This window comes from Pezoporus wallicus, unplaced genomic scaffold, assembly GCF_028554395.1.
Source record: "Pezoporus wallicus isolate ANWC-B61680 ecotype Strahan unplaced genomic scaffold, APGP_CSIRO_Pwel_v1 contig_6566, whole genome shotgun sequence".
NCBI lineage: Eukaryota > Metazoa > Chordata > Aves > Psittaciformes > Psittacidae > Pezoporus > Pezoporus wallicus.
Genome location: NW_026638763.1, coordinates 2,776,719 through 2,802,979, shown reverse-complemented (window position 1 = coordinate 2,802,979; position 26,261 = coordinate 2,776,719). Strand labels below are relative to the sequence as shown.

General features: G+C 42.8%; 1 protein-coding gene across 14 annotated transcripts in view; it reads right to left on the bottom strand.

Annotated features, from left to right (window-relative positions):
• Window positions 1–26,261, bottom strand: part of UNC80 (unc-80 homolog, NALCN channel complex subunit) — a 120,201-nt gene that overhangs the window by 18,127 nt on the left and 75,813 nt on the right. For 12 of the 14 annotated variants that reach the window (XM_057412233.1, XM_057412238.1, XM_057412234.1 and 9 more), the window contains 18 exons: window positions 25,860–25,946; window positions 24,890–25,073; window positions 23,788–23,882; window positions 22,905–22,994; window positions 22,401–22,502; window positions 19,172–19,352; window positions 18,104–18,372; window positions 15,924–16,058; window positions 15,285–15,423; window positions 13,568–13,664; window positions 12,714–12,884; window positions 12,417–12,509; window positions 10,539–10,574; window positions 10,001–10,219; window positions 6,740–6,940; window positions 4,659–4,782; window positions 2,259–2,384; window positions 310–433 (listed from right to left, as the gene is read on the bottom strand). In XM_057412233.1, coding sequence (XP_057268216.1) covers window positions 310–433; window positions 2,259–2,384; window positions 4,659–4,782; window positions 6,740–6,940; window positions 10,001–10,219; window positions 10,539–10,574; window positions 12,417–12,509; window positions 12,714–12,884; window positions 13,568–13,664; window positions 15,285–15,423; window positions 15,924–16,058; window positions 18,104–18,372; window positions 19,172–19,352; window positions 22,401–22,502; window positions 22,905–22,994; window positions 23,788–23,882; window positions 24,890–25,073; window positions 25,860–25,946 — 2,473 coding nt within the window. The remainder of the gene's footprint in view (window positions 1–309; window positions 434–2,258; window positions 2,385–4,658; window positions 4,783–6,739; window positions 6,941–10,000; window positions 10,220–10,538; window positions 10,575–12,416; window positions 12,510–12,713; window positions 12,885–13,567; window positions 13,665–15,284; window positions 15,424–15,923; window positions 16,059–18,103; window positions 18,373–19,171; window positions 19,353–22,400; window positions 22,503–22,904; window positions 22,995–23,787; window positions 23,883–24,889; window positions 25,074–25,859; window positions 25,947–26,261) is intronic. The other 2 variants (XM_057412246.1, XM_057412247.1) reach the window with 2 other exon arrangements.

Genomic DNA, 26,261 nt, shown 5'->3' with positions numbered 1-26,261 from the left:
TGACCTCTGCTCCCCTCTGTGGCTTCTGCTACAACAGATTCGTCTTGCCCTGCACTCCAGTTTCAAAAGGAGCACATCTGTGTCAGATCTGACTCAAGAACCATGGCACAGCTGAAACAAAGAGAAGAAACAACAACAGCTTCTCCCAACGGGCTCTTTTCAGCCTCAGACCCGAAGGGCTGACACACTGCCAGCGACAGCAAGCCAAATTCAAATATAAAAGTGAAAAATCAATGGGGGGCAGGGAAAGTGCAAACATCGGTTGTCAGAAAAGGGGGAGAAAAATTCTTTTTGTTAAATTAGTCAGACCTTTGCTTCCAGATCCTACTGTGAGCACAAATGGAATCAGTAGGTTTAAAAGCATTCCTTCCCTTCTTTCCTGATTGGTGAATGGGGAGACGACATGGCTTAGGGGGAAATCTTCTTTCAAAGCCTGTGCAGTAATAATAAGAAAGGATTAAATGATTTCATCAGCAGATCACGAACACAAGTTACTGCAGGGAATGACGGTCCCCTGGGCACCCTGTTTACACAGAACAACACTGGCATTGATGACCTGATTGAACCAGAAGCCCTGAGACCACTTAATCAGCAGTAAAAGGAATTCACAGTGAGTAACAGAGGTGTCACCTGCTCTTGTCATAGCCAAGATGCAAAAAGCCCAGATTCCTAACTCATAGGTATCTTTAACAAAATCAGATGTATCCCACAGGAGTCAGCCTAGTGCAAGTCCTGAACTCAGCACTGCTGTGAATGGCATCAGGATCTGACTCAGATTATGGGGAATATAACAGAGGAGCAGACGAAATTGCACAAATGGCATAATCTAAATATTCTGCTGTCCTAACATGGACATTTTTGTTCTGCCTCACTTTGTGTTGCCCAGTCATTCTGCCTATCACAAAGAATGAACTGAAAAATAAAACAATGCACTTCTTGACACATAGTCAAGCCTAAATGGAAAGGTCTTTCGTCTTCTTGAGAGGAGGTAGTACAAGTGACTGTCACTAGAACCTCTGCTCATTTACAACTTCCCAGTTACTACAGACTTTGCTGTGAAATGCAAGTGAACCTTGCAACCCCTCAACCTTGCAGACCTGGGTTGAGAAATTCCAGAAGATGTTTTCTGATGGGGTGTGAAGTGCTTCTGCTGGAAGTGTTAGGAATTATGACTACTCATGTGTTTTTCTGACATGTTTTTGTTTTTGCTACATTTAAAGCCCTTGTGTGAGGGAACAGGGAGAAGAGGATAATAAAAGTAAAACCACACAATACTTAAATATATATATATTAATTTGGCATGTGGTTTTAAAAAAGAGAAAAGATTTCAGAGAAGGTGAAGGTGGCCCTTTTTTTGCTTTTGATTAAAGAACATTACCTCAGAGCTGGAAGAAAACTGTCCTCTTTCTGTGTCGGCTGGTACCAAAATGTCCTTTTGTGCCTCATGCTCTGAGGGACAGCACTGTGCTTTGCTCCCTATGAGATCTCCTTCCCAAGCTGCCCTGCTGCTCAGAAATACCTGCTGAAGTATTCAACTGGATGTGCCAATACATATTAAAAAGTGCAAGTTGGAGCTAGATTAGGAAATTTGTCTCTTCTTTGGTCACCATTCTGTCTGATTTCATGCCAATGGGAGGGAAAGGGATACAGAGGCAGAAAGACTGCACTGCTGTGAGAAAGGAATAGTGATGAAAATCTCTAAAAAGTCTGGGATGTTTGATTTTGGGTTTAATTCTGGACAACAAGGATGCTATTGAGTTAGCAGCTGAAAAGCCAACTTGCCCTGCTTTTTTCAGCTGGCACACTGTGTGACCGACTCAGGTAGGAGCAGAAGAGCACAAACTCCACTCTCAATTGCACACATGGTCCCATGGAAAAGAGGTAGGGTTGAATGGACATGACCTAAGCCAGGGCCCATCTCCTTGTGGCAGGAGGCTTATGCTAACTCCTTTGATCCTGCAGAGAATTCTAATGTGCTTTCAGAGCCTTAAACAGCATCAATCAGCTGAACTCCCTGGACTTCAATCACAGTGTTAAGCTGATGGATGCTTGCTGTGGACTTGGTCCCAACAGGTGAATTCTGAGCTCAGTTCAAGCCTTCCTAAAGAAGGGAGAATTTACATGCTGCTTCTCTTTCATTTTTGGTGTGTGTTCCACAGATTTTGCCCAGCTTTTGCAGAAAGCAAACAGAGCACCGATGAGTTGGTGTCTCAACCAAAAACTATAACAGGCCTGGCCACAGGCCAGGGCAGACACACCTGTATCTGCAATGCTACAAGCCGGACAACAGCTGTGCTGAAGGGCAGAGGTGGCGAGAGATAAGGGCTGAGATGAAGAAGGGGTAATCCGTCAGCCACACTGGAGGGTCCTACCACTCCCATCACCTGCAATACAAACAGAGCACATCACCACAGCTGACTACTTACAGTTTAATCCATGCCATATCCTCCAATGGCAGTGAAATGGAGGTGCCTTCCATTGAGCACTGAGTTGGGATGGATCTAGGAGAACCAGCCCCCTCAGTGGTCCTTGAGTGAGCTGGGGCCAGTGAGGAGACGGAGTTCTAGCAGGGAAAGGGAGGGGGAGAAGAAGGAGCCAGCACGGATGGGAGGAGTGCACAGGTAACCTGGTACATTTATAAATGTACCCAGTACCAGCCCTGAATGACCAGCACTGGACTGGCGGAACAGTTAGAGTTGGAGGATATGTCATGTAACGACTGTAACAAATAAAAATATGTCATCAAAGCAAAAAGTCTGCATTGAAACTGGACATTTTTTCCCTTCTCCTGCTGATCTATTTGAGAAATAATGTCCTAAGTCTGACCCAAGCCGGGTTTTGTACAATGTTCAGATTCCTCTCACAGTCTGTTTTTAGAACTCTGATTCATCTTACCTGACCTTAGATGTCTGAAACAAAGTCACCTGCATGTGACCTGGTTGTCTGGAACAACTTGAAATAACAGCACAAGCACATAGCACTTATAGGTGAGAATTATTTGAACTGGTTTTGGATGTGTCCCTCAGGAGGAATTAAATCACAGGCCTGCACATGCTTATTTCTCTCCATGACTAGAAACATCTAGATGATAGGAACAGGGAGAATTCCCTGGCAGACGCCTAAGCTTAGTGGAGATGAATACACTCTTTTATTGTATTCCCAAATTCAGCCTGGGGAAAAAGGCAGTAACTAGTTTTATGCCAGAAAACCAAAGGACAATTTAGAAGGGAAAGAGGCAGAGTCCTTTGTTTATATCACTATGGATTATCATTTAGACATTTCCCCACCTTCCTGTCCGATCTTATTTTGGGCTTCATGAACTAGTCTACACATGATACAGCATGTAGTCAGACATGCTCCCACAGCCAACAGTGGCCATAGTTCTGACACCGTAAGCCAAAATACTCATAAGAGTAATCTTTTCCTGGTAGCTTTCCCTGATGTTCCCAGCCAGCTGAACATATGCAATATGCATGGTGACTGTGCTTCAGCACTGTGGAGCTTTCTGCTAATTTTTAGAGCATTGGCTAATGCTTAATGCAGGCCCTTTGGAAAGTCTGCTGGCGTGATTCACCCTGCCACACCTGCTTGCCAAACTGCAAGTCCATTCTAAGCTTGTATTTGAGCTAAATCAGTAGCAACTTCCCTATGCAGCAACCCTAAGTAGTCTGAGGGCTGAGAAGTGCCAATTTAACCTCTGCTTAAATAAGGAAGATGTCTTATGGATTCTCACAGGTTGGAGCTTTTCTGCCCTTGCAGTGCTGAATGCTGAACAGACTTGAAGGAAAGAACCTGGCAAAAACTGGTACTGCATTTCAGCTGATAACCATCGTTTTTACAGCCCCTCAGAGCTGAGAGGGGCTACGAAAAGTTACATTGTTTATGTTCTAAGGATAAAATGTTATAAAGTCCAATAACAATAAAAATGCTAATGAAGCCTTTCCCCCTTTGTTTGTATTTTTCCCACGTGGAATGAAAGCACACATTTGTTCAAATGGTTGGGGCTATACTGATATCAAATTGAGACTTTGCCCCCAGTGTAACAGCTGCAGAAACACTGTAATCTATCACTGAATGACCAGTCAGACTCCATATTTATCATGTCTCTACTGCAATACACTTAGGAGCAGGAATTCTGCTAAGAGTGGGATCTGAACATTGTACAGTGCAAACCTGTACTAGATCAAGCCACGGACATTGCAGTGGAGCGAATTCACCCATAAAACCCTTCTAACTAGCCAGCACCCAATGGCCTCTGACAGAGCCACCAGGGTTCTTCCCCACTGGAGACGGTAGGTATCCCCAGTGCCACCCACTCCCCGTCTCTACCAGGTGAGTGCAGTCTCCACCACCCCACTCTCCAACTTGCAGCCCTCAACTCTCAGCTCAGTCTGGCAAAGGTAGATCTTCAAAGTGGTGCGTGGGAAGCAACGGAGATGAATCGCTTGACCATTGCTACTGGTCACTGTGTCTCCCCATGCACCACTTCAAAAATGAACCTTGCTCTCTCTAGTGTCACTTGCGAAGTCCCCTTGCGAGGGGTAAGGGGGACAGGTAAAATGACAGGAATGGGAATGATCTGTCATCTTCAATCCAGAGAAGTCAACACCAGGGGGAGGTTTAGCAAAGGTTCACGGGGTTGCCGCTCAGCTACTCACCAGATTGACACACACATTGATCAGAGACCTAAGGTGAGGCAGGAAGGATATGATAGGCTGCCTCTGAAGTGTCAAACAAACCCCTTCAATCAAACTGCTGGCAGGCTCCCACTCAACCTGGCGCCTGCAATACAACAGTAGGTGCTGTTAGCCGCGGGCCTCCTGCCCCCCACCAGACGCTCGCACACACGGCGACCGACACACAGTGACGCCCACAGAGGAAACGGTTCAGACAGCGACCACGTCCGAGATGAGCACAGAGAAAAGGTGTTACCCACGCAGCTCAGGAAAGCACAGAGCCACAGAGCACACTGGGCATTGGAGAGAGACAGGAGACGAAGCAGAGGGGGCTGTGCTAGCAACACAAGCCCTCTCACACAGCAGTGGTGGATGAGCTGGGTTTCACTCCCTGATGCTTCCCTCTGACAGATGGAGAATGAAAAGGAGCCACCAGACAGCTGCCTCAGGTGTGCCTGTGTGGGGAAAAGGTCTGCTGTGCTGTGCTCCCAGCTCTTGTGGCTTGTGGATATTCTCACTCCATCATCTGTGAGTGCCCTCTGTAAGTTACTCTGCAGTCTAGTATGCTCTGCCAGAGCGACTTCCAGACAGTCTGCCCTAAAGGTAAACTAGTCCAGCAGAACAATCTTCACCTTCTTCACTCTGTGCAGGAGGGTTGATTCATTCCCTATCAGCACCAAAGTCCTTCATTCCAGGATCCTTGCTTCCCTGATACTTTGCTCTTTTCAGAAAAACAGCTTTTAGGGCTTGTGACAGATCCTGAATGGAGTCCTTCCTAGTCATAAGCAGCCACAGCTCAGGTAACATTAAAGTGATTCACACCCTTCATCTCAGGTGAAGTCAGGGCCTGACTCTAAGTATAGTTATAGTTCTCAAGCCACCATCTGACTGTGCATTTACTGGACAGAAAGACAAGGCTTGCATAACTTGCTAATGCAAGACTAAACAACATCCTAGCCAAGCTCCTCAGTGGACTTCTTAGAAACACACAAGGGGATCAAGTGTTCACTATATAAGTTCTTATGCAGACCTACCTACACGTTGTCTTTCAGCATCCACTGTTCCTAAATCTCCAGAATAGTCTCTTCTTGTACTTGTTCTTACACATATACTACTTCCATCAGACACTGGGTTTGGAGTGGGGTGCCCACAGGATGTAGCACATAAGATTCTGATGTGAGTACCCCAATGGATGGCTTCTGGGGTCTGGCATCCAGCCCCATCTCTAAAAGACTTCTTGGCCCAATGACACTTAAATGTAGTTGCTGCTTTTGGTCCAGTGGCTTTACTGTCTCTGTCTCTTGTGTACAGAAGAGCAATTTCAGCCAGGCATAGGTACAGGCACAGACAGAGAGAATATGAAGGGAATTTTAATTTATGAGCATTCATTCAGCTTACACAAAAAGGAAAGATGTTAAGGAACAGGAAGACCCCTAAGCTGCCTTTGAGGCAGAAGGAAGTATGAACAAGAAAAGAAAGAATGAGCAAGAAGCAGGCAAGACATGGCAAAGAATTAAACAGGAAGGAGAAGCATAAAAATGTCTGCCACTAAATTCCCTGTAAGAGCAGAAGTTTCTTAAAGCAGATTGCTAGCCAAAGAAATGAGATAGCGATGCCAGAAAGAAGAGATCACTTCCCTATTATTTGCTCCATCTTAGCTGGGTACATGTGATTACTGCTGAGACCTAAAGCTTTGTGTCTGTGTCCTAAATTAGGATGTTCTCTAACATAATTTGGCTTCTCAGCTGAGACTGCCAACTCACAGCTAAAATAAAGAGAGTAGTGTGATGGTACAAATCTGAAGACTTATTTTGGAGGAAGAAAACTGAGATTTCTGGAAGTTCTCTCTGTAGTTCTTAATTCCATGAATTTCTTTGCTACCAGAAGACACAACAAAAATGTCAACATAAATGCACACTTACAGAGATAAAAACATCTGTTCGTTTGCTGATATGCTGTAAAGGTTCACTGCAACATGACAGCTTTAGTTAATGACATACCCACACTTCAAGGCTTGCAACATCAGAAACGGACACCAGAGGGTTTCCATTGCACCTGCTCACCTCAAAGTAGGCATCTTGTGAATTTTATTGAACATACGATCCAATCTCTTTAAGATGAGGATAAGGGCAGGTCTCACCGCCTCAGCTGTCCAGTCAGTGATGGGCAGCATCTCCATGATGTAGCGCCGGAGGCCTCGGCTTTCCATTGTCTGCGTGTCATAAGGTGCCAGTTTCAGCAGGGAATGTGCAATTTCTGCCAATCTAAAACCAGGATTTGTTAGGAGGAAAACTGAATACAGCTTCTCCACATGTGTCAATGAACTAACAGATAGATCTTGTAAAATGAAAAAGATGCAAAAGTCAAATGCTGCTCTTTAAACTCTTAGACTTGATACCATGGTTCCTGGCCTGTTAAGAAATAGCTGTTTATATACACGTGAATGGTTTAAAGAATATTTGTTACACTGATATCAAATGCACCAAGCAAACACCAGGAATCACAGAATTGTGTAGTTAAAATAAAAGTAATTGAGCTATTAGTAAGATTACAACATGGCAAATGCCTGTGAAACACATACCTGACATCACCTCTATGTCAATTAATGAGTGATCTGTTTTGGTTTCATGTCTGTTTTCAGTGCCAGCACTTTAAGAGGTCTCACTTTGCAGTTTTCAGGTGTTAAATTCTAAAAATAATGTGCTGTCCCATAGGTTTACACAACATGCACTTTGTATCATTACTCCCTGCAGCTTTGATTTGTTTCTCCTAACACCTCTACAGATTGTGTTGCTGTTGCTTCTTCTAACTCTCCCAGATGGCCTCGCTGATGGCATTTTCTGTATTGACTGTGAAATACCATGGCAACATTTAACTTGCACTTGCAGTTTGACAAAGATCTACTGAAAGACTTGAATATTTGCAGCAGACAAAGACAATAACGCTACATCTACTAATAAAAGGGATAGAAACATTTATACTCCCTGAAACATCAATAGACTTTGCAGTATAAGATTACAGTGCAATCCTATTCGTATTGTGGGGGCTTCTTCTGTAATGCCTTCAACTAATGGGACATATTTCTATTCTCTTTAAAATCTGCTTAGCAGGATCAAGGGTGACAAGCTCCTCAGGTTAACCAAAAGTGCTACTGAGTGTCTCTTTATGCAGTATTTCTTCATTGTTACTTTTTACAACTACTTTGTCCTACTATAGAATAGATCTGTTTTCTTAAACACTGTGACATTTAAATCTTCATATGATTCTGCTTCCTTCTGGCAATACCATATCAGCAGTACATAACGGTATATAAAGACTTTCTTATGTGTTATAAAGTGCAAGGTCCATCTCATCCAACTTGAGACATCAACCTCAATTAATCTTCTAGCTCTGTTCATGCAGAAATAAGCAACCTGGGAAATTCTCATCTTCCTGAAATACCGGGATAAACAGCTAAGTAGATGTGCAGCTCCCTTTTCACTGGGTCCAAAAAGATCTTTAGGACTTCTGCAGTCTAAACATTTAAGTTTTAAATGGCTAAAACTGGGTGAGATTAATCCTTTCTGAAGTGACTAGCACATGATCCGTTTTTTTGAAATCTCTGAAATGTCATCTGTCAGCCTCCCAATACCATGGCTGTCACATCACATTCTGGTAAAGCTACTCTCTTCTTAGAACTCTGGGTTCTTTTTCCTACAGCGGTTAAATCCTGTCAGTCATTTCAGTGATATTTAGGAAATTAATTTCTGTAAAAATCAAGACAATGTTTGCTTTGTTTTAGGCTATCTATGATAATTCAGATTTTAACCCCAATAAGGCAGTAATTTCTAGCACTTTCCAGAAGCCACAACAGAATCAGAACACAACTCATTATCTTCTGCAAATCAATCCCTTAGTTTTACTGCTGTAACCTTTGACCATGAAAAACCTTCTCCCTTGAAAAGAATGCAGTATTCACCAGCCTCTTCCATGTATTGTGACTCAGCTTCACAGAAAGCTTCTCAAAAGAAAGTACCTTTACAGAAAATATACCAATAACACCTTCTATACATATGGATTTAAGTTGGTTAACTCGTCTTTTAGGACAGTGACATGAAATAGTGTAAGACCAGTTAAACTAAATTACTCCAGAATATAAAAATATGTAGAAGTGAAGTTCCCATGTAACTGCTGAACTACAAATGCTTCTGGGTAGCACACTGGAGCATCCGTATGTTACATCCATAAAACTAGAGTAGAAAAAGGAGCAAGCCCCTTGCTTTACTGCACTAAATAAAGTTTGCTCATCAGATGCATGTTCCTCCCTCCCACTGAAATCATGAAAAATCCCAACCCAACATGTTTAACCAAGGACATAACCTGTCCTGAGCAACTCACTTTGTTTCTAACATAAAACTGAAGTTCTTATCTCAGGCTTCTATTGCTCAGTCATGGAGATTGCAATGCAGCTAAACAGAGGTGCTGACTTCTGAGGTTTGTGGCCCTTGGAAAAAACATGTAGTGGTGACACTGCAAAAGCAGCCATGCCCATCAGGTTTTGTTTGCAGCCAAGCACTACATAAGAATGGCATGTATTTGTGGAAACAGACATCTCTGTAAAACTATCCTCTAAGTTATTAAACATTTGCCAGAGGGGTGGGAACAGCAACATTCAATTCAAATGCAAACACACAAACCTAACAAAAGCTACCTCCTGACTCCCAGAGGCACCTGGGGCATTTGTTAAACAACACCTAAATTAATGTCAAACACAATTTTATGTTCTAAAGAGACAGCCTCAATCCAAAGATCTCTAACTGTGACAGAATCTGCCAGCTAAGGGCCCTTGCCAGTTTTTTAAGAGCATGTGTGTAAAAGGTAGAAGAGCTTTTAGAGTCCAGGGGCAGGAAGAGAGCTGGTTCAGGGCATTGCTAAGATCTGTCTGTCACCCTTCAACTTTCTAGATGAGGTAATTCCTGAGGAAGAAACTATAGCACTCAAGAGAGGAATAATTCACAGCCAGAATCATAGACTCATAGAATCTTACAATCATAGAATGGTTTGGGTTGGAAAGGACCTTAAGATCAGATGGGCTTCCATGGAGCTATTTCATCCACTGGAGATGGGGGTCTGAATGAGACCAGAGGAAACTGTATGAAACCTTCCTTATACACAAGCAGCATCAGGTACAATCTAAGGAATATCCAAAGCTCTGCACGTTTCAGACAGCAACATGTGACTACACTACCGAAAAGGTATTCTGTCTGCTATTACAAAAAACAGAGAGTAAAAAGAAAGGAATCCCCCTGAAATGAATAAGTAAAACCAGAATGCCTGTGGAATACCTCATGTGGGACTTCACATCCAGCAGCTCCAGAGAAGTCACTCGTGGCTCACCAGCCAGATTCTGCAGAATCTTCAGCCTTGGACCACAGTGCTTGTAGAACTCTGTGCAGATATTCAGCAATGACTCCCGGGGTCTCCTGAACTCCTCTCTGGCAATTCGCTCATCCAGCTCCTCTCTGGGAAGACCCTGGCCCTCCTCCAGCAGGTGAAGATTCTCCCTGGAGGGTATAAAACGAGAAAAAGTAGGAAGCGTTACATGCAGTGGAACAGCAGGGATAGACTATAACAACCTCTTCACATTGTTTTTGCAACAGATGCTTTCCACTGCAATTGGAAAGAGAGAAAATTGCATCTGCAGTGAATTAAGAAAGGGAAATGATAAACTGCAGTGTCTTGTGAAAAAATGTAAATAATTTCTATATGGATTATCCTTTGCTACCCATCCTTGGGGTAGCTGTCACAGCAACAGTGGGTGAACCTGGAAACTGCTGGAGAACAGTTCATCACAGAGAAGATAGGGTGAAGATTTCACTGTACCTGATAAAATGTAGTTTGGCTCCCTGTTCTGGGTACCTGGGAAAACAGAAACAGTGCAGTTGTAAACAGCAACTTCTTAGTGCCTAAACTGTGCCTTTCTGAAAGAAGGTGACACTGTTCTAGCCCAGAAGTATATACTCACCATGGGCAGGATTGTATCTTGTGTCACTGGAACAGTGGCTATACATAGGCAACATTGGGTAGCCTTTATTTCCCAATTAGCAGCAAACAACAGATTCCTATAGTTATTTCCCTTGCTATGAAAGGAAAAATTCAGGCTTAAATCTCCCCTAAAAATTCCTCTTACTGATTTTTACCCCAGTGCTCAGCCTGTTTCATGAAGCCAGAGCTCATCTAGTGGAAGGAATATTCTTTGATTTATTGTCATTTTCTCCTTGTTGAGAAAACATTAACAAACCCTGCACCCCTTGGCTAACACATCCAGTGCTGGAACAGTGATCATTCTACCATCATGAGCTCCTGCTGTTGGTAGCAGATGTCTATTGCAATGATAAGACAACAGGAAACCTGGAGCAGTGCAAAAATATTTTGGATCAGAGACTGAATGTTTGATAATCAGAAAGATCTGGAAACGTAAACCAATATGGTTGAGTCACACAGCATCAGGAGTCTCTACACTGCCTGTCAGCAGATACACATTAACTGATCTCCCAAATAATAAGGCATTACTTTCCATTACACCTTATTTTCCTTAGACTGGGCAACCCTGCAATGGAAGTAAATGGCATATATCCATTTCAGACTTGAGCATGAAGAGCTTTGTCTGCTTCTTGGGATTGAAAGTCAAAGCTGTGTTTCATCCATGTGTGAATCCATCTTACGGAATAACAAATTGATTCCAGGAGTTACCAACCAAGATGTATACACTACACACCTATAATTCATTATAGCAGCCCTTTGATGATTCATGCAGCGCGTGATTTCTATCTCCCTTCAATACAAAAAAAAAGACAGGGAAAAATTTGGAAAGCATGGCTTGCCAGAAGGGTGTTCCCAGTTTACAGTCCTATACAGGCCATGGTATTGTACTGGACTATTGGCTATGCACAGACTTACTATCAGCTGTTACAGACAAAAGAGAAATCTGGAGGAAATACTCTGCCCTGGAAGAACAGCTATTCCAGCTTTTGCTATGTTATGACCCTTTTTTTTATGCTATGACCCTTTCCAGGTCAGCACAAACATTCAGGTTTTAAGCACAGTAAGGCACAGCCTGGCCAAGAGAAGGCAGGGCTGCCCAGAAAACTAATCAGTACTGCAAAGAAAACCTTCATAATCCCAAGTGCTTGTGGGTGGATTTTGTAACAAGATTTTGTAAGCCCTTGTTCTAGGAGTAAATTGGCCAGTGGCCTTGTCTAATTTTCAGCAGCCTAAAAAAAAACAACCCAGACCAATGTGGGGGTAAAGATGACAGAAAGAGAACATAGGAAAAATAAAAAGGGATGGGAAAAGGAAGAAAAAAATCAACTAGAGGAGGTGCCAGTCTCTGAGTGCCTCAGTAGTCACTTTGACAGTGGACTCAGAAGGAAGCAGAGAACTGAGGGACATAGTTGCTTTGTCAGTATACTTCTAGAGTGCAAAAAGGGGAACAAAGAAAAAGACATTTAGGATGGGTGTCCTCCATTTTGATATTCCATTCTTCTATTTAGTCAGCTGCTTTTAAACTAGGAATTCTAGTCTTGAGGATTTTGGTTACTGTCAGAAATGCAGTCCTGTGTGCTTTTTTATCTGACTGTTTTCTCTCATAGTATTGAGACAGCTGAGCAATAAATGTTACCTTAAGGAAAAAAAAAAAAAAAAAGAAAGGAAAAAAGCTGTTCAGAAAAATAAGAAAGAAAGAAAATCCCACTGACTTACCTGGTGTTCACACCAGCTGACATGGTGTGGTTTGCTGTTGTGGTCCCTTTATGACCTTGGTCACATCGACTCATCTGTGGGGCTGTCATAGGCCTGGCAGAGGAAAGGTGAAGAGCACCCTGAAGATTAAATCTAACAGGCACACTACCTGTGATCTGGTGAAATCTGGCACTAATTTTACCATGTCTAAAACTCAGCCATTATTCAAGCTAAGCTGCATATGGTGACCTCCTGTGCATTCTCTCTCCCACACTGACAACCAAACAAAGGCCCAGACCTTTGAACCATGTGGGTTACCTGGTGAGAACTTCTACACTGTACAAGAGGGCTTGCAAAGAGGTGGCAAGGGCAGCCATGGCAGCAATCTCCTCACGAGATGCTGTCACAGTCTCTGCTTGAGAGGTTTGCCGCTTCAGTTTCTGCAAGTAACAGGGAACCAGTGCTTCCAAGACCATCAGCATCTGGAGGCTGGAAAAATAACCAATACTTGGTCTGTTTTATCTTGTCAATCCTGAAACTCACATCAGGCATAAGCTTATTTTTCTACCTGAAGAACCCTGGATCTCTCACTAGCCTTGTGATTTCATTGCTTCTTACCAGATAAGCAGTCCCAGGACAAAGAAACTCTTGGATCATGGACTTCAGGGGGAAAATCAGCTGATGTACGAAACAATAAAAACAACCTGAACTTCTGGGTATCTTCTGAATATGTCATCCATTTGCGGACATTCAGTTTCCTTTCTGAAGACACCTTTCTTCTCTGGTTCCCTCTTACACACTAACCTTTTTGCTTTAGCAGTTTATCTCCCCTCTCTCTGGTATCTTCCTGTTCTTTCCAGCTGCCCATGTCTCCCCCCCCCCATTGCTTCTCTGACAACAAAAACCTGCAGGACACAGCACAATCCCCACTTGGAAATATAGCTTACATGTTGCTGTTCCAACTGCCATCCAGCTTAATGCTGCAGTCAGTGGCTGGCAGGATTTGGAGCCAGAGCCCTAAGGAAGGTATCAACAGCAGAGGCTTGGCCTCACGGAGAACTCCCATGCTTAGAATGTATTTCTATATCCTCTGCCCCCATTTGTCAACCTTGCTTTCATATGCCATATGCAGCTTTCCTGAGTCTGCACAAACCAAGAAAACAGATTAGCACCTTCTGAATGATTCAGGAGCATAGGCAACCACTGTCACACAGAGCTTGATGGCTTCACTGATTGAAAAGGTCAAATCTTCATTCCCATAGCAGAAGTCTGCAGGAGCAAAGCAATATGAGAAGACTATCACACAAACATATTAACTATGAAAGGAGCTAGCACACTCCTTCCTCTTCCCTTCTACAGCTGCTTGCTTCTCATGTTAACAATTCCTAACAGGAATTTTTGACAAAAATCTGTCTATATAAAGGAACCCTATGTTGCACTCCCACTTACACCCTGCCATCCAAGAATTCAGCAGGTAAGAAACACTTTTCAGTAGGTCAGATCATTGCTGAGCTTAAGGAGTCCCATTTCAAATACCACCCATCAAAAGCAGAATCTTAAACTCATGTATGACAAGGACACATGACTTAAGGACAATTTTTATGTTCCCTCTGCTTTTTCCTAGATATTTCCACTGCACTAAAAATCACACTGATACACCACTGAAGGGAGGAGACTGTTTTACTTCTAAAAATCAAGCCCTTTCTATGCTGGAAGCCACATGGATGCCAGCACAAAAGTGAGCCTGGTTTGCTAGTGATTGAAGAAAAAGTTTTCAAAAGCATTTAAGTCCCATTCTACAAATACTGCTTTTGGGGGTAATTAGTGCCAGGCACCAAGAAACTGAAGTATCCATAGAATATCTGTAATATAACCATAGTCCCATTTTCAGAAGTGACATTGGTATGCAGGAGCCCAAGTCAAACTTTAGGTCCCAAAGCATGTAAATCACTTTGAACAATGGAACTTAGAAGTTAGGTGTGTTAGGTAATTCTGCTCTTCATACGGAAAATAGCAGCACAAAACATACTCATCTACAGCCTCACCATCAACACACACTTGGGAATCTTCAGATGCCTTTCAATAACCCACCATAGAAAACCCACAGATTTTAAATAAATGTTCACTACAATCCACAGAGGAAGAAATATCTTTGGGTTCTGTACCATTTTATGTTACAACTTGTGATATAATTGTGCAGCATCACAGAATTCCAGTATGGAACAAATTTTTATCTCTAAGGCTTCACAATTCATCATTATTCAAAGGAAGTGCAAATTTGGGAAAGAAGTTGAAGATTCTTATAAACCCAGCAAAAATTACTTCCCTGCAAACCACAAAGCAGTCAAATTCTTTAATACTGAATTGCATGTGCAACTATCAAGAGACACAGTGTGCTGGATACATCATACAGCCATATATACTCTCTGCTTTGTGATAAATCAGCACCTCCCCCTAGAACTCAGCAGTGTTGAATGAATGGCATCCATCATTTACTAGTCAGAGTCTGCCCACGGGAGAGGATGCTTTTCTTTCCTGCCCACACGGAGCAGAGGAAAGGATTACACTGATCTTGTCAGCATGATACAGTTATTAGGCATCTTCATTCTTCACCCACACATGATAAAGTTTAAAATGCTAGTCTCAGACTAGCAGGCTCAGGAAAAGTAGCTTTGGAATAAAATAAACTATTACTTCCCCTCCTGCCAAAAATACCAAAAAGATGGTAGGGAAAAAGCTAACCTTAAAAGCCTCACAAGGCATAAAACCCAGAAATAACTGCATTCTGGGAGAAGAAGAAGGCCCCAAACAAATCATGCTGCATCAAATGCATATTTAATCAACAAAAACCAAACCAGAGTTACTGAATAAAGGGTGCTTTGCTGTTACCTAATGACCTGAGAGGCTTTTCTGCTTTCACCAGCTCTAAGATGTCCAAAATGTCTGGAGTATCTCCCTCTAAAGACTGCAGAAGGTCAAATAGGCACTGAGCTGACACTCCTTTGCCGGTTCCATTGTTTGCAGCATCCTGTTTCAACAACAGACATTCGTGGTTGATTTTCTGAGGGCCTGCTTGCACCCCAGGAATCTTTATCTGCATGTGTGGGCAACCTGTTTTTGACAAAGAGCCTACATGGCTTCAATTCAGCCTTATCGCTCATATGTACTAAAACTAAACTAAAGCATTCAGCTTTAGTTCCCATTGCTGTATTCTAAGAAAGGATTTGCATTTAAAGAGTTACAAAACATTATTGTCCTTTTATAACCTACATATACAGAGAAATTTAAAGTCAGACCACATTTACTAGCCCAGATACCAGTGGCCCGTTATCTCAGCATCCTGCTCAAATCAACTGATGAACAGAAACATGCAGAAATAAGCTCAGGACATGGTTCTCTGCAGCATAAAGTGCAGCAAGCACATGTTCAGTAAGAGCTGTTTTCTTTTTGTGATCTCTGACGGGGGGGGGGCTAGCTGCGCACACACGGGCTTCCCCAGGCTGAGACTAGGGAATGGTTTTTACTCACAGGGAACTCCAGGAGAGGGGCCACACTTGCAAACAGTTGCAGAATAAAGGGCTTGCGGTGCAGAATGTAGAACTGGCGGCACGCAAACTCGATCGCTTGGCGTAACTGGGGGTTGCTTTCATAGTCAGCATATACCTGAGCAAATGAAAAGGACATGGAAGTGCTACTCCAGTGGGAGGGCTCTTCATCTCCTACCCCAGACCAAATCAGCTACAGCCTTGTCATTGCTGGTGTGTTTGCCTAACATGTTTTTAAAGATGGAGACTTGACTGCCCTCCCTGGAAATGCATTTCAGAGACAAACTATCCTTAGAAGAGAGCTTTGCTTGTCATGCTTGAACCTTCTCTGTCACAGCTTTAGTGCATTATGTTTTGTCCTATGTATCAGAGGTAGATTCCTTCCCTCTCCTTCCCAGAAGCACTTCACTTATTCAAAGCCAGTTAGTGCTTTGCTCCTCAATCTTCATCTTTTTTCAGTCAATGAAATCCCAGCTCTTTCAGTCCTTTTTCACATGATGTTTTCTAAACCCCCATTCCAATCTGCAGTATCTTCAGTTAACTGATCATTTTTGTGCAGTGCCCACAGCTGGACAAAGCCAGTGCTTCAAGTCACGAGTGCTGCTCACAGAATCATTCCATATTTCTTTCACAAGCTACAGATCTGTATAGTTACCTCAGAATGTCTTTATTTTCTTTTTTATCCTTCAACGGAAAGACACTGTTGAGTCATGTTTAGCTTCAGACCTATAACAACTCTAGTATTCTGTCCTGCAGAAGTGCTACTGAATCAGCTACTTTCCCTTCCATATTTATGTGGCTGATTATTCATAAGGACTGGGTTTTTTTCCCCTTTTTTCAGACAGCATCTCCAATTTGTCAAGATAATTTGAACTCCCAGGCTGTCCTCCAACACACTGACAGTTCCACCCACTCTTAAGATACTGTAAGGTTTTTAGAGTGGTATTTCCTTCAGGGCTGGCCACTGAACCAGGCAGCCAATGTGTTGTTAAAGACGTGGGATTTGTTTCTCAGTTATGTAAACAGTATAAATTGTTAGGAACAACTTCACTGTGCTTCTTCCTTCTGTCCGTGTCAATTGCCTGTCTGCACTTCTCTGCTGGTACAAGTCTGTGGGAGGTTTGGGGGGGCAGCAGGTAGGTTTCTTGCTATTTGCTGGCAACAGGAAATGCTGAGATTTTATGTTAGTGCTAAATGCACATTACAGCACAGGGCTCTTGAAGGTTTCTAAGATACTATTAGAGTGTTAGACCTCTACGGAGATGTATTCACTTCTCAGTAGCCTAGCAGACTGAAGATATTACTATGTCTTTAATACAACCAGAAGCCTCCAGCATGCTTATGAGGACAGTCAATCACCATGGCCTGTCCCACCTGCAATATGCCATTTACTTGAGGAAAGGGAAATAATTAAGAGCATATGGAAAAACCTGCAACAAAAAGAGCCGTGTGGGGAGTATGTGCATGGATACTTCAGGAATTCAGCTATTAATGGCTGGTTCAAGCCCAGAGGTGCTACAAGAATTTGTTTGTGATTACCACAAAGAAGCCAGCAGATCACTTGTGGTTTTTTTTTCTTTTGGAATTGCTTTTTTTGCCTCCTAAGAGTGGCATTTTATTGATTCAGTAGTTGACAATAATTGGTAAAGGAGTAGAGATAGGAAAGAATTGCGAAACTAATTTCTCTTGATATGAAAAGCGAGAATGAAGGGAGAGTTCCTCACTATGCTGAATGGTTACTGTCTTCAAATTGTCTTCAAAGTACTTCAAATTAAGCTATTAAATTATTTTATTTCAAAATGCCTTGTTTCTAATGAATAAGCCCATGCACTGCAGACCTGGATTCAATACATACTTATCTAACCATGTAAGACATGGTATCAGAGTTTCCAGTTACTGAAGAGTTTGTTTAGATAATTATATTCATCATTGATCCTAATTACTCTGCTCTATTAACTGTGTTAAAATGAACATACATGCAAATACAATTATCATACCTAAAGAAGTGAATGTCATTTAGTTTCAGCTAGCAACAAATCCATATATTTCAACTATTCCCCAAATTTCAGCCATCCCTAGAGTTAAAAACACTGAGGGAGACAGTTCTTTAATAAAGTGTTCACTCGGAAGTCTTCCCTTATAATGCTCATGGAAGTGGCTTACCTGCAACATGCTGGGGAGAACCCACTGGTAGCCACTGAGGGAGAAGAGGTGGTTAAAGTGCACAGCTGTGTTGATGACTGTGGCAGCGTACTGCCTCAACAAGGCACTGTCCTCGGGGTGCAGGATCAGGGCACCGTTGAAGACGTTCAAGAACAGCATGATTTCATCCCCCCAGGGGAACTCACTGGGCATGCCAAGGAACATCTCCTCCAGCAGCTTAATCCACAAGCTTTTCTGAAGAGTGTCCAGACCAAAGAGTTCTTTCCCAGCTGCCACGGAGAAGAGGCAACAGCAATCAGCTCTGTCCATCACAGCCAGCTTCACAACATTCCCCACAACCCTGACCATCATTCTGCCTTTGTAAAATTACTTCACCTGCCCTGTACTTTTGGAAGTGCCCACAGGGCTTGATCAAACTTTGACTGAAAGCAGCACACATGAAGATGAAGAATGATATCACACAGCTCATTAAATCTCATCCCCACTGGTTGAAAATTCTCCTTCAGATGTCCCACACATTACAGGACACTGATGCAGTTACAATAAGGCTTCTAAAAGCAAGCGCCTTTAGGGCCTGTTACAGAACTTGCTGATGCTTACCATCCTGCAACAGTGGCCTGTTTAATCCCCAAGTTAGACTGGAAACTCTACTTGACTTTCAGAGCAAAGTTTCTAAATGAGTGGGCTGTTCCTATATACCTGCTGCAGAACTGACCCAGTCTTCACTGGAAGTCCATTGCTTCCTCAAAGTAGATAGCAAAGGACTCTAAGCAATCTTTTTTTAGTTGCAGTTATGTTACTGGGCAAAATATTGCAGCTGTAGTCTCATGCATAATTTTAATTCATAATTATAACTTGTTCTCCTGTGCATCCAAAGAAAGTAGCTTTGTCTGGAGACCTCTGACAGCAAAACACTTTCTGCTGTTGTGCTAACAAACCAACAGCTATGTATCATTTACCACCTTTCAGTAATGCTACAGGTCTGTGTGTTTCTAAGGCAAATGAAGTGCCCCACAGAAACCTGTTGGGCTCCATCCAACCACCAGAGAAAGCTATCAAAGGCCATACCTTGGGGATCACTGAAGAGTGAGAACTCAGCATCAATGGCACTTCGGGGAAATGAAGGCAAGCGGAGGAGGTCCTCCTGGAGCATAGATACATGGGACTGCTTGTGGGCTGTAGGGATTTTCTGTGTCAGTGATATGAGGAACAACACCCGCCCCACCTCTTCTAGCTTGCGGGTGAAAACCTGAGAGAAAGAGACAAAATCACAGCCAGTCCAAACAAAAAGTTCTTTACAACATATATGCACTTTTCTAGGTTAGCTTGATGGCTTTCCCTAATGGGAAAGACGCTTCACTCATGGCCCAGAGGACCCTGTTGAAAAAAGGGCAGCGCTACACCCTTTCACTAGAATTTGTGTGACCATTGTCCTTCAGCCTAGCTCCACAAAGATGGATCCTGCTTGTAAAAGGTTTTAACAACACTTTCTATTTCTATTTGACCCTGAGTGGCTGTCAAACATTTTGCAATTGTGCCATGTGTTTTTTTTGTAGATTAATGTAAGCTTTGCCAATGTGAGCCCCAAGATGGTCAGAAGCAAACCAACTCCCAGCTGAAAGCCATGCAGTTGCAGCTGCTCTCTGCAATGTTTTGGACTATACTCAGCATGAGGTTGGAACTGTTATTTACCCTCTGGGTTGAGGTTGCTCACGTCTGGCCATAGAAGGTGTATGTGTAGTTGCAAAAGAAGAGTAGTCAATAGAACAAAAGCAGATCAGATTCTGAGTTACTGCAAATGAGCGAAGTCCTGCTGGCTTCAGATTATTGCTTCCGGTTTACATCAACTGGGAAACCGAGTTCCATTTTACCAGCCTCCTTTGAACTTCTGGTAGGACTAGTCAGGGTAGCTATTTCATTTCAATGCTCAAAGTAACCGTAAGGCACGGTGATGCTCAGTAGCAGAAGCAATTTTCTTTGAGAGCAGTTTTAAGACAATTCTTAGCTACTGAGATGAAGCCAAAACTTGAAGTGCGTGGCTTAACATGTGACAAAGCTCAGCTTTCTGTGTCCTGCGGTCAATATGACCTTGCTCTGGGTGCTTAATCAATCAACAGTAAAGAAAGAAGTTTTCCATGGATTGCTGCTCTCTGGGTAGACTCTAGAGAGCTATTTTCTTTGATCAAGCTGGATGTTGTCCAGCAACTTCTTGCATGACTACAGAGAGGCTGGTAGATGCTTGATTTAAGTTTTATCTTAGAAATATTTCAGCCTTTAAGTACTACAAATAGAAAAATGTAGAATGACAGTAATGCCCTGAAAAAACTGGACAGGTCATTTTAATAGTTTTGGGTCATGTAGGGCATATCAAACTCATTTATTTGATATCAGGGACATATCTCCTAGAACCAGAGTGAGGATGATTTCTGTTAGAGAAGCAACCAAAATAATCCCAAGTAATTTCAGACTTTTATAGAGTTTCTACTAACAGATGCAGTACATGAAATGGTTCCCTATTCTGTACTGTACACACATGGGATATTAACTATATTCTCCATTATAGAGCTTCTTAAGAGGACTTGCAGCTAAAATAGGTGCTTTTTTAAATCATGCCTGATAATAAATGAGTCGGAGCAATCCCAGGCACAGCTACAGGTTGGGCAGAGAAGAGATTCAGAGCAGCCCTGAGAAGAAGGACTTGGGAGTGTTGGCTGATGAGAAAATGAACATGAGCTGGCAGTGTGTGCTCGCAGCCCAGAAAGCCAACCGTATCCTGGGCTGCATCAAAAGGAGCGTGACCAGCAGGTCGAAGGAGGTGATCCTGCCCCTCTACTCTGCTCTTGTGAGACCTCACCTGGAGTATTGTGTGCAGTTCTGGTGTCCTCAACATAAAAAGGACATGGAACTGTTGGAACAAGTCCAGAGAAGGGCCACGAGGATGATCAGGGGACTGGAGCACCTCCCGTATGAAGACAGGCTGAGAAAGTTGGGGCTGTTCAGCCTGGAGAAGAGAAGGCTGCATGGAGACGGATTAGCAGCCTTCCAGTATCTGAAAGGGGCCTATAAGGATGCTGGGGAGGGACTCTTCATTAGGGACTGCAGCGACAGGACAAGGGGTGACAGGTTAAAACTTAAAGAGGGGAAGTTTAGATTGGATATAAGGAAGAAGTTCTTTACTGTGAGGGTGGTGAGGCACTGGAATGGGCTGCCCAGGGAAGCTGTGAATGCTCCATCCCTGGTGGTGTTCAAGGCCAGGCTGGACAGAGCCTTGGGTGAGATGGTTTAGTGTGAGGTGTCCTTGCCCATGGCAGGGGGGTCAGAACTAGACAACCTTAAGGTCCTTTTCAACCCTAACTATTCTATGATTCTATAATTTCCTGCCCCTGCACTCACGTGTTAGGGACATAACTGCAGTTGCTGAGTTTTAGCTGGAATAATAAAATTGTTAATGCCAAACTCATTCTGTTTAACCACATCCCTCCTCTCATCCCCTTTATTTTATTTCCTGCTTGTTATCATCCTTTCCAGACACAGCTGGAGCAACTTTTCCCTAAATACACAACTCTGTGCTATAGAGACAACTTTACTTTTGTGGAAAACAGAACATGGAGCTTCTAAAGGTAGAGTGAGCTCGATACCATTGTCTTACTGTCAAAAGAATTGATACTTGTAGGGGTTTGCAGCACATTAATGGCACTGCCCTGCCGCTTAGGGTTTAGTCCCTAAGGTAGAGCTCCTGGGAGCTGTAGAACATTAAGATCAGACAGATTATCAGGTCATGAGGCTGGAAGATAGGGAGGACGGTGCTCTTCTGAGGGCAGTTATTCCACTGATAAAAAATTGCTACTGCTGTGCCTCTGGAAGCACCTATGGTAAAAGACTAGCACCTGAGAGCAGGACAAGGAAGAGAGGCAGGTAACATTCTCTACAGTGAGACGACATAGAGGAAGGTAGAAGAGAGAATTCCTGCTCTACAGACAGAGGTCTCATTAAAGAGAGGAATAAGCAACTTCTGAAGCTGAGGCAACTGGAGCTTTTCTGGCTAAGTATAGAACACAAAATGACCCATCTAAAAGAAGCTGTCTGGAGAAAGTGGGAGGGAATTCACATTGCATTCTTTGACTCTTCTTAAAATACTATACACCTGTCCAGTGGCACCAGAGCAGATCTCATGCCAGTTGCTACTTCTCCAGCAAAGCTCTCTATCTTTATGCAGCATGAGAGGACTCTAAAGAAACAGAAAGGTTTATTTACAGGGTTTGTTTTTTGGCAGAGATGTCTGATGACAGTAAAATACCTGCTTCTGAATGAGCTCTTGACCCTTTTCTGGATGCATCTGCACCAGGTTGAGCTGGGGAGAAACTGACCTCCGGAAAGGATAAATATCACGGACATAGGTCTGCCAGGAAAGGAAACAAGTGTGTTTTAAACAAATGTAGTCACAACAGCATCACTCAATAGAACTGAATAAAAGACCCTTTAGCTCCTCCTGAAGCTTTTGGGTACAGGCTTTCAGACAGTGTCAGGCATCATGGAAGAACATGAACAGAAAGGAAATTTACTCTTTTCTAAGACAGCTAGATGATACTGACTTGAGAGCAAGGGACTCCACTTCTGCTTCTTCCCTCTTCTGTCAAACTCCAATCTTTCACCATACACAACTAACCACCAGAGATATTGTGCCCACAGGACAGAATTCTCTCTATTTATGGGCTGCTTGTTCTCTTTTAGATAACCCTGATATTTAAAAAGTGTTCAAAACAGGAAGAACAAAATCATCTGGACCTGACCTTTGCCTTACCTTGTTGTAATGAATAAGATTCCATCGCTTATCCATTAAAAAGTAATGAGAAGACTGAGTTTCTGGTATGTTAAAAAACTCCAAACACTCCTGAAAAGGAAGAAAGAAAACCATCCTGTTACTTATGAGTTGTCTTGTACAAAGACCACAATACCCAAAAGAAGAATATCCAGCTAATAATGCATAAAGGCAGAAACTGCCATGCCTCAGGTTGGTACACTCTTCTGGCATTAAGTCTTACTTATCTTTTTATAATCATAAAGCATATGAACATGTTTTTGATAATCAAGGCATGCTGATATCACAGTCCTGAAGACTCATCTAACTTATTTTCATGTTTTCACATCTCACATATTTGTCTGGCCACATAAGCCACATGAGTATTGGAGCTTTCATTTCCATACTATGTATTTATCAAGTTTTAGTGATAGGTGATGTACAGAAACACTGAAGTTCCTGTCCTTCAAAGCACTGAGATGTGATTCCCATTCAAATTTCCCATAGTTGCATGAACTAAAGGCATTTACAAATCTGCTCCCTGTGTGGCTCAGTTAAGGCCATCTTTGGCAGAAGGGGGAACTGATGTCACATCTCCTAGATCATCATGGCTACTCAACCACCACTTCCACCCCGATCTTGATCATTCTGTTGTCTTTAGTATTGATAAAACCAAGCATTTAAATGATGTATGTATTTATCCAAAGGATAATATACAGCAAATACCCAACAGGCTGCACTGTCTTCAAATGTAGTTGCATTTGTGGGGTTTTGGCTGTCTGCGAGGTCAGGGTATTTCTATTGTCCTTTAATATGGGATCTTGTTTGTTGCCAACAGGTAAATGTACTATTAAGCAGTTTGTCAGGTTCAAAAGCTCACTCCTACCTTCAGAAGAGCCTCAAACTGTGTGTCCTCATGGACTGGTAACTGAGTTGGGATGTCACACTCATTCTGCCCATGCACAACAAGGGTTTTTGTGCCTACAGGAAGAAAAATAGTTATATTCTCTCCGGCCTCAATTTGAAAAGACTGCCCATGGAGGAAAAGTGATAGTTAAAACTCATTCCTGGGCAGACAAACAATGCCAGTCCTGTCTGGAATCCATTTCTAGTGTCAGCATAGTCTCACACTTCACAGTTAATGAGAAATTGATCTGTTCCTACAAAATGAGCTGGCTTTAGGAGCAACTGTCACTCTGAGTAAGGAACAAAACTTAAAGGTCAGATCTGTTTTTCAGCAAGATATCTCTTGCCTGACTTGTGATAGCCTAAGCTCACAGCATGCTCTTCTTGAGCTCTCTCAAGACTTAAATGAGAGAAGGCTCTGGGGAGACCTTTTGGAGCCTTCCAATACCTAAAGGGGGCCTACAAGAAAGCTGGAGAGGGACTTTTTACAAGAACAGGTAGTGATTGGACACAGGGAGATGGCTTTAAACTGAAAGAGGATAGATTTAGATTAGATATTAGGAAGAAATTCCTCACTATGAGGGTGGTGAGGCACTGGCCCAGGGTGCCCAGTGCAGCTGTGGCTGCCCCATCCCTGCCAGTGCTCAAGGCCAGGTTGGACGGGGCTTGGAGCAACTAGGTCTAGTGGAAAGTGTCCCTGCCCATGGTAGGGGCTGGAACTGGATGAGCCTTAAGGTCCCTTCCAACCCAAACCATTCTATGGTTGCATCAAATCAAGCTGAGTCTGAATGGTATAGTCTTGCAATGATCATCCTGGCAGCCTTTCACAGTTCAACTGTCACGAAGACTGTTCTAACTCACTTTCTGTTTGCTTCTTTCAGAGCTCTTAAAGTGGCTTCCTGAATCTCAGTGAATAAGAGGTGGAATTTACTGACTGAGTTCTCAGCTTAAGAAAAACTGACTTTGAATACGCAGCCACTTGTAGCAGGTCTTTGATCCAGCTCTGATGGATCTTCTTTTTGGTAGAGTGTGTCATGAACTTGGAAGTGAGTGAGTGAGATTTAAAGACTCATTTCTTATACCTGGCATTGAGGCAGTCACCAGCAGCTTCACTTCACATTGTTCCTTCTTCATTGTTTGTTTGAGATCCTTGAAGAAGAGTCCTTCTACATAACCCACCACTTCCCAAAGGAAGGTAAGTGTGGCAGAAATAGCATCCATGCCCCACTCACATGGAGTGCGTACAAAATACATGATCAGTCCTACCTGCAGGTAGTAAGAGGAATATCAGCTTGTACACAGTGTTTTAACTGGGCAGAGCATTGTCTAAACACAGAACAAGAACATTGTTCTTCTACCTTTCTTCACTCAGAGGGATAAACTCATTAACCTTACATCCTGAAAGTTTCTATGTACTACAGAACAATCTGCCTGTACTGCTCTTCCTTTTTCTAGAGAGGATAAAGGTTGTGGGCAAAAAGTACTCCTGTAGCCCAGCCCAGCTTTAAAAGCCATTGTAGATGAGGTAAAGGGATAATCTTTGCTGTAAGAGACTCCCTTTGCCTTCTGCTCTGGAATGCTGCCACACAGACACCTCCAAACACAGAAGGCTCCTAGAGCCATCTATAGCTTCCTGGAGCCTAGCCTACATATTGTCTGTTTCACCAGCTTTCACAATCTTGAAATAAGCTGCTATATTTGCTCCAATAGGACTGTTCATAAGCAAAGCACTTCTGTACCAAAATAAAGTAAAATAAAGGTTTTTGGCACTGGGATCCTTCTATTGGTCTACAACTCATTTTCTATAGTTCAATTTATATATCTATGCTTAAGGGTTTAATACAAAAAATAAAGGTTCCTTTTTCTCTCCCTAGAAGGACTGAGCTAGGGATATGACCGAGAGATATGAGCTATATAGGAAAAGTTAAGAGCATTTATCTCCTTGCAGACCAAAAGTTAATCTAAGATTTGCTTTAATCTAAGATTAACTTTTAGGACACATGCAAGCAGAGGTGAGATTCTGGGCTGCACTTGGACCCAGAAGCTACTCACCAAGTAGTTAAAGAGGATATGTGATGTCTGGGCAGGAAAGTCTCCGATGTTCAACAAAAGCTTCCTTAACATATACATCAACTCATCCTGGAAGAAGACAAATGTTTTTTCTTTCTATCACAAAATAGAGAATGGATTCACACTCTTGTCCTCTCTGGCTTTGTTTCTTCCCATTTTTCAATACTCCCTTGTTCAGCTATGTCTCTCAGAGCATGAAGCAGAACTATATGCTTGTGTCTGCTCCCATATTTCCCAAAATAAGGTCCAGGGCACAGCACCCAGGTCAATGTCTTCTATCTCAGAGAGACCAATGCCTCTTATTGCAAATTGCACTGACTGCAGCATCCTGATTCTGCACTCTTCTCTCTGTGATAATCCCTGTGTTGCTTATCACAACTGACT